The following is an 8,520-nucleotide window of genomic DNA, read 5'->3' as shown; positions in this document are numbered from 1 at the left end:
GGAAAGAGAAGTTAGCCAGTCTATGGCTCAGTAAAGAGGTATATAAGGGTAGTCTGTCTCTGTCTCTGTCTGTCTCTCTCTGTCTCTCTCTCTCTCTCACACACACACACACACACACAGAGGTTAGATGGTTTAAACTATACTTCTCGTAATTCTTAAAACTGAAAATAAATAAAGGAATGACTAATTTTGCTTTATACAACCAAAGATTACATCTTAAAGTTTACATTGGTCTTATCAACAAAACTTTGCTTTCTCTTTCTCAACTTTAAAAATGAGGACACCTCTTTTGCTAGTTGCAAAGACACTGAAGCACAATAAAAAGCAAGAAAAGACCAAGCGAATTTCACTGTCCACAAAGTTATCCCCAAAGCAACAACATACAACAGAAAAGCCATGCTCTAGCAGCTGCTGTGGCCTCTGTGACTATGGGGCTCTCCCTCTACAGGACACCTGACGGCAGGCGCACTAGCATCATCTCCTTGCTCTTCCCTCCACACCCGCAGGGGAGGAAAGCACCACCATCACTCCTTAGCATCTTCTCCTCGGTCTTGTGATTCCCATTTGTATTTGATCTTGCTCCAGTACTCTGGTGGCACAGGAGATGCAGGGTCGTGGTCAGCGCAGCAGAGACGACCTTCTAGTGCAGAGGCCACCAGAGCCCCCTTCTCATGGTCCTTACAGAAGGAGTGTGGGCAGAATTCACAGAAGGACACGGCTGCCTTGTTACACTTGTCACACTGATGCCACGGGCACTCCCACTTTCCTAGTGCAGGGTTGGAGGGGAGGGAACGCACCTGTTAGCCCATTTCTTCATTACCCGGGGAAAAAACCCACGGGGTGCCCCACCCCCTTCTTGGAGACAGGGTCTACCTGGCTGGCCTAAGTGTTAGGATTAATGGATGTGTCACCACCCCAACCTTTTCTTTTTGAAACAAGGTCCATTTAGAGAACAGGCTGGCCTGGAACTACCAGAGCTCCACTGGCTTGTGCTCCCAGGTGCTGGAGTTAAAGGCGTGCACCGCTGCAGCGGCTCACACCCACCTTTTCTGATTAGGGACTTTGGAGTTTAATCCAACTTCAAACTTCAGCCAAACATACATCTAGTGGTGTTATTTCACATAAATATGAGCTACTGGCCCAAACCCAGTGTCATAGGTGCCAACCTCCCCCTACGGTAATCATAAATAAGAAATCCCTCCTTGCTGCCACATGAGGTATATCTGATTTGCATGGAAACAGATTCCTGACCAGAGTGATTTTGTTTGTTCTGTTAGATGTTTCTCATTTCACAGTTTCATTAAGGACAGTAGGATGTACCCTACGCTACACATCAATGGCAAAGACCGAAGTGGAGAAGGGCTTGGAGGTCCAGCTTACCGTATGGTGGCTGAGTCAGGTTAAGGCAGAGGAGGTGGTATGCTTTCGGACACTCTTTTTTATCACACACGACCAACTCTCCACCATTCCCACATTGAAAACAGTAATCCTCGTGAATTTGCTTTGATTCTGTTTTGATTTTCCGTCTCTTCTTTATCTTGGCATTTTTTGTCTTCTCATCAACTGCTGACGCACATGCAGACTGGTAAAAAAGAAAGGCTGCGTTCACCATCACACAGTGAGGAAGCTTCACAGAGATGCGCGCACACCGCACGGCCTTATCTGCATCTCTGCATGCAGTCTACAAACAGCAGAAGGGCTTATCCCACGGCACCACAACACAACAGGCTTGTTACTGCTCATCTGGGGTTTTGTTGGCTTCTCTGAAGCAGTTTGAATGCAGGTGGCAGTGGGCCCAGCAGTAACTACAGTGCTGTTTTGCCATCTCCTTGATTTTTAAAATATGTATATTTTACTTTATGTGGGGTTTTATCTGCATGTGTGTCTGTGTGAGAGCGTCATATCCTCTAGAACTGGAGTCACAGACAGCTGTGAGCTGCCATGTGGACGCTAGGAATGCAACCCGGGTCACCTGCAAGAGTACCCAGTGTTCCTAACCACTGGGCTGTCTCTCCAGCACCTTCCTTCATTATTTTATTTTATTTTTTTCCTGAGATGGGGTTTCTCTATGTAGCCTTGGCTGTCTGGGACTCATTTTGTAGACCAGACTGGCTTCGAACTCACAGCAGTCTGCCTGCCTCCCAGAGTGCTGGGATTACAGGGGTGTGTCTGGCCCCTTCCCACTCCTCCTCCTCTTTCTTCTTCTTCTTTTTTAATAGGCTGCTTTAGAGAGAGAGAGGAAGAGGGTGGTAGGCCTTCATTTCCATGGCTGAGTTGGTGGGTCTTAAAGGAATCGGTCCAGAAACCAATGCCTGCATCCTCCTCTGACTCATCAGCATCGGCTGGGGCTGCAGCAGAAGCAGGAGCAGCAAGAAGGCCTTGATGTCTTTTGTAGGTGGGAAGGTGTGCTCAGTCCCACAGACAAAGCCAGGACCCAGTTGTACCCACTGATAACAGAGTGTGGCACTGAGGCAACAGTTAGGTAGCCAGGCAATCTACAGACAAATACGGCGACTCTGCAGGCAGAGTTTGCTCTGTGATGGTGTGCACTTGTTCATGGCATAGGTGTCAGACATCTGCTGGCTCATCAGCTCAGAAAAGGGGAAGCTACCCAGCACGTTCGGCAGTGTGGCTTCCTGGCTCCCACTTTGTCCTCAGTCTCCCATCTGTGCATCACTTAGAACTTCAGTAGTCATGTCTGAGGCATTCTAGAAACAGTGTTCTGGGCTGCACAGTGACCCCACACATGGCCATGGCATCAGCACAGGCAGCTGCTGACATCTTATTGGGCAGCACCAAGTTCCTGATCTCAGTGGGAGCCTCCTTTGTGAACACAAAGCCCACATACCCCCAGATACAAGGCAACCATTTCTCCAGAGCTGGGTTGTTTTCCAGACACCTCCAATGGCTTTGCATATCATGGTGTTCTTACCCAATAACACCACACCGTGTGCTCCCACCATGAAGTATTCTGGGTAATCACTAGAAGCTCAATGACCTTTAAGATTTGTTCTTTATTACGTGTGTCTGTGTGTGGGTGCGTGCAGCTGCTCAGAAGCAGGAAGCATCGGATCCTCGGATCTGGAATCACAGAGGTGAGCTACCGGATGAGGGTGCTGGGAACCAAACTTGGGTCCTCCAGGAAAGCAAGTGTTCTTAAGCACTGAGCCACTTTCCAGCCTAAGTGAGATGATCCCACGATGGACTACCAGGCTGCCCATCTCTTCTGGGCATAACAGGAGTCCGTTCACCTGTCAGTGAGTGCTATGTAGTGTTTAAAGACAATGTCACTTTAATGAAGAGTCCTGGCTGCTGAGCTGTTGTCTTTTTATTTTACTTGGAAGGTTGATTTTAACTGCAAGATGCTTTAGCTCCTTACTGTTCAGATTTCAGATAACCTGACCTTTTTCCCCTCAGTGACCTATAATTTATACACTACAACATATATCTGTTTATTTATGTAGGGTGTGTGTATGTGTGTGTGTGTGTGTGCGCGTGCGCGCGCGCGCGCGCGCACACTGCGCGCGCACGTGTTTAGGCTGTCATGGAATCTTGCAATTTTCCTGATTCTGCCTCCTAAGAGCAGGTAACATTCAACATTTTAAAAGGAATTCAAGGTCGTCTTCAATAACACAAGAGTTCACGGCCAGCCTGTGTTTCAAGAGATCTGTGTCAAAACAAGTACCACCTCCACCACAGAGAAGCACTGAGTAGACCTGACAAAGTGGCCCAATTCTGTAAGTCGGCCAGGCACCCACAAAGCCAAGCAGGTCATAAGCTAATTCCTGTAGCACATCCCTGCCCTGCCCTTGGCTGGGCACCCTGTACTGACCTTTGGCCGTACTCCTAGAAAGCCACTGCAGTTATCTGCTCCACAGTGGCACACTGTCCTGCCATTGCCCAGACAATCCAAGTTATAATTAAATGTTAACTCCATGCCTAAAACACAAGAGAAAAAAATTATTCAGTGACATCATAAGGAAGAAAGACTGCTAGACATTCATACAGACACATGGTTCTGACACTAACTTGTCCCAGGGTGGCAAGATGGCTCAGGGTGGTCAAAGTAGTGCTTGCCATGAAAGCCTGACAAATCCTAGAAGCTGTCACCTATCCCATGAGTACATACACATGCACACATCGTATACACACCCAAAGCAAACAGTGTTAAGGACTCTTCCTCCTCCATGTCCCATCTCACTAAAACAATGACAGAAAAGGGGGCGTGGTTAGCAGTTTTTGCCCACCAGCAGGCATGCCAAAGCAGTATCTAAACAAATGACATAGCCTTTTACAAAAGTGGTTTAAAAAATGAAATAGGGACTATGAACCAAGAGGGACTAGGACCAAGAAGGCCTTCTGGCCTAGCCCTCTCTCCTATGGCTAAGCTTCAGTTTCTAAGTGGCATGGCTGTAGCATCGTGACAGTGTTAGGAATGCCTTCCCCTGGGGACCGGCACATGTTCACAACTGTATTTCTCTAGACATGTGAAAACCCCAGGGATCCAAGCTAAAGCCTCCTGAGCCCCTTCAGCCAGGAGTGACCACCCCAGAATCCAGAAAGGCCATCTGTCCTAGTTACTGAACTGCTCTTACCAGTGCCCTAAGCTTAAGGAGAAACTGAGTGGTTCTGTTGAGATGATGAGTGGGGAAGGAAAAGGCAAGCGTGACTGGCCTCGAAGGCTCCTAGTGTCTAAACAGAAGGGCTTTCAGGGTTGAGAACAAGAAAGAAAAACAAACAGTTGATGTTGGTACAAGCAAATTACTTAAAAAAGAAAAAGATTTACTTGGATTATTGTAATTATACATATGTGCGTGTGATTATGTGTTGGTTCCTGTCCTTGGGTCCTCTGCAAACAGAAGGACACACTCTTAGCTGCTCAGCCATCTCTGTAGTCTCCACAAGCTAATTACTTTTAGCATATTTTAAAAAGAATACAAGAGCTAGGCCTTCTGGTTGCAGTATGCAGACAGCGGGGTGTGGGAAAGCGACCGTCTGCACTGAAGTGGACGCTGTGCCCACGCTCACTCTACCATGTCGTCTTTTGAATGCAGGCCGCAGAAGTTTTTCCTTCAGATGTAGTTTTACAGCACTGGCAAATAACACCCAGTTGCCTGATCTGAATAAACACTTAGGGGCCGAGCCTTAAAGGATGATGTTTCTCGCCAACAAGACAGACTTCCCCACAGAGGGACCCTGGGCAGCAAGTCATCCCTTTACCTGCAGGGATGTCACAGAGAGCAAACAGTCCAACTCGAACATCTCCATTGACTGTCCACTTTTGTGTCTCACAGTTTGGATTACAACTGTGGTTCATGAAACGAGAATAATTTCCTTTTGGTCCAGCATCAATTATACGGTCCTTCAGAAAGAAAAAAAAAAAGGAGGGGGCAGTTTTACTTTGGATATAAACTAAATACAAGCCCATTTAGAAACATTCAGTTAGGGGAACACAAGACAGCATCCTTTATTATTGGCTGGTGTGTGCCAACTGGCAGCTATGAAAGTACTACAGATGCCCCTCTCTGTAGCTACGATGCCCTCTATTTGAGGACCTTCTCTCTAGAAACTGCGTAGAATGCTGCTGCTGCTGCTGGTGGTCTAATATAAGACTGGCTGCATGTTGGGGTTTTGGCCGCAGAGCTCTACAGTTCAGAAGCAATCATGCAGGTATTTTGTTCTCAGCTTTTCTTTCCCGCTCTAAGCAGGCAGTAAGAGTGCTATGGGAGAGTTCACACCAAGGAGATGGAGAAGGGGAAATGGGACTCTCTGCCTTTAGGCTGGGGACACTCACTCTTCTCCTGTGCTCTCAGGACAGTGGGACTCTCTTGGAGTTCCCTGCTTTGTTTTCCCTTACGCCAGAGTTCAACACACATAAACAAGAGACAGTTAGGTCCCCTCAGTTTGGACTCAACAATGTCCCTAAGCCCCCAGGCCTGAACCTAGAGGAGGACGTCACTGAGCTCAGTAAGGCTAGGACTTAGGGGCACAGACTACAGCACAAAGCCGGCAGCTGACTGTATGCCTGTGAAACGTGTGAAAGCTGCAAACACTTCACATAATGACATAACGACACATAGTTAAGTACTTCCAGAACAATTTCCCTTTTTCTTTTTTGAGACAGTATCTCACCATGTAGTTCTAGCTGGTGTGGAACTTGCTATGTAGAGCAGGCTGGCCTTGAACTCCTAAGGATTGCCTGCCCTGCCTTGAAAGTGCTAGGATTAAAAGGTGTGCGCCACCGTGCCTAGCAATGTCTTCTACGGTGTTTTGTTGTTTCTCTGTCATGTTTGCTTGTGACGAGGCTCGAACCCACAGCCTCACATCTGTTCTGCACATGCTTTACCACTGAGCCACAATGCTAATCTCACTCTTTTAGGAACATCACAGAACCAGGGGCCACGGGTACTAGTCTTGGTCTTACAAATGTGATAGTGTACTGAACAAGCAAATCATCTGTAGCTGGCCTGGGCTCTCGTGCCCTGTGAGGACTGCTATAATAAATAAGATCATGGCTGCGATCCGGGTGCAGACACGCGTCAGGCCTCACTTGGCTTCTTCCTTTTCTGTGTGTGTGTGTGTTTTTTGTTTTTTGTTTTTGTTTGTTTGTTTGTTTTTTTAATTTAGACAGGATCTTATGCAGGCCAGGCTGGTCTCTAACTTAAACTAATGATCCTCCTGCCTCAACGCTGAGAGTATACATATATGCGACAGTGCCTGGCAAAAGTTGTATTTAAACTAGTAGTTTACTGCCATTTTTCTTATGATAACATTCATTATTTTTGCCACTTGTTTTACATGTATGAGTGTGATGCCTACATGTATGCAAGACTTAAGTTGTGTCCCTGGGACCTTTAGAGGTAAGAAGATGGTATCAGATTCCCTGAAATTGAAATTCTAGACTGTTGTGAGGCAGCATGTGGGTGCTCAGAACTGAACCCAGGTCCTCTACAAGAGCAACAAATGCTCCCATCCACTAGGTCGTTTCTCCAACCCTCCTGTCATTTTTTTTTTAAGCTTAATATACCGAACATTTCTGAGTTCTTGGTTAATCAGAAATTTCAAAGTATTTTGCAGCTCAAAAGAGCAAAGTTGATCTCTCCAACAGTGACAGAGAAACCAATCTCTCAGTGACTCAGGCCTAGGACTAGGACCCAGCAACCCAGCACACACAGGTCACTTGTCTCTGCTTAGTAATCCCCTTGCCAGAGTCTCGTGACTATGGAGGGCTCCTTCTGTACTTGAGAGATAATTAGTCTGACTACTGAAAACCATCACATTTTACTTAGAGAAAAAGAAGTTAAGAGAAACTGAGTTCAACATAAAATTATGAACAAGACATAAAAAGTCCCTTTTTCTTACCAAAAAATAAAAGCAATTTTACCTTGGTGACAGTTAACATATAAAAATTAGTCACACTGTTCTCATGGGCTCGCTTGATTCGAAGTCTGCACTCTTCTTCATCAATCAATTCACCGACGTATTCATTTACAAATTCACCCTGCAGAGAAGCATTCACTCTGTGAGTGTAAAATCAGCGCACTGCTGTACTCTAAAGCATATCTTAGCACCTGTATATGAGCCGAGAATTAACTGACAAGAATTCCTCGGGTTGGGAACATACTGCAATTAGCAGAACCCTTGCCTAGCTTGTGGAAAGCCACGGCTCAATCGCTAGCACCACACAAAGGCGGTGCGGTGGCACATGTCTAATCCTAGCACTTGGAAGGTGTAGACAGGAGGAACAGGAGTTCCAGCCCTCCTCCTGTTGATTTCTAGGCCAGCCTGGGGACATGAGATCTTGCTTTAACAACAAAACTTCAGGGCTGGGGGAAGAGTAACGGCTTAGTGTATAACCTGAATGTGACGCCATGAGCCCACAGGATGGAAGGAGAGGTGTTCTGACTTTCACCATGCACCATGGTGTGCAAGTGTATGTGTATCTGTCTATGCCCATTTTCTCAGACAATTTTTTCTTTTTCTTTTTAAAGATTTATTTATTTATTATTATGTATACAGTGCTCTGCCTGCAGGCCAAAAGTGGGCATCAGATCACATTATAGATGGTTGTGAGCCACCATGTGGTTGCTGGGAATTGAACTCAGGACCTCTGGAAGAGCAGTCATTGCCCTTAACCTCTGAGCCATCACTCCAAAACAAAAATCACAGAGCTGTGAGACAGCTCAGTCGTGGAATACCTGCCTCACAAATGTGATGACCTGAGCTCAGATTCCCAAAAACCAAGAGGCCAAGCACAGTGGCATACGCCTGAGATCCTAGCGACAGAAGATGGGAGGCGGAGGCCAGGCAGACCACCGAAACTCCATGGCGAGCTGGTCTACTTGGCAAGTTCCAGGCAAGTTTGTCCTCGTTGGCCTTTGTCAACTTGACCAGAGCTTGAGTTATTTGGGAAGAGAACTACAAACGAGAAAATGCCCCCATCGTCTGTCTGTAAGCTACTCTCTTGGTTAATGACTGATGTGGGAGGGTCCAGCTCAGTGTGAGTGGCCACCCATGGGC

At 46.6% G+C, this 8,520-nt stretch overlaps 1 protein-coding gene across 5 annotated transcripts in view; it reads right to left on the bottom strand.

The window, feature by feature from the left end:
- Nucleotides 1–506: 506 nt before the first annotated feature.
- Nsd3 (nuclear receptor binding SET domain protein 3) overlaps nt 507–8,520 on the bottom strand; it is a 114,936-nt gene continuing 106,922 nt past the window's right edge. For all 5 annotated transcript variants that reach the window (XM_051169846.1, XM_051169845.1, XM_051169844.1 and 2 more), the window contains 5 exons: nt 7,385–7,501; nt 5,221–5,362; nt 3,833–3,939; nt 1,381–1,582; nt 507–766 (listed from right to left, as the gene is read on the bottom strand). In XM_051169846.1, the coding sequence (XP_051025803.1) occupies nt 525–766; nt 1,381–1,582; nt 3,833–3,939; nt 5,221–5,362; nt 7,385–7,501 (810 nt within the window). In that variant the 3' untranslated portion in view covers nt 507–524. The remainder of the gene's footprint in view (nt 767–1,380; nt 1,583–3,832; nt 3,940–5,220; nt 5,363–7,384; nt 7,502–8,520) is intronic.

The sequence above is a fragment of the Acomys russatus genome, chromosome 27, assembly GCF_903995435.1.
Source record: "Acomys russatus chromosome 27, mAcoRus1.1, whole genome shotgun sequence".
Classification (NCBI taxonomy): Eukaryota; Metazoa; Chordata; class Mammalia; order Rodentia; family Muridae; genus Acomys; species Acomys russatus.
This window is presented reverse-complemented; position numbering and strand designations above follow the sequence as displayed.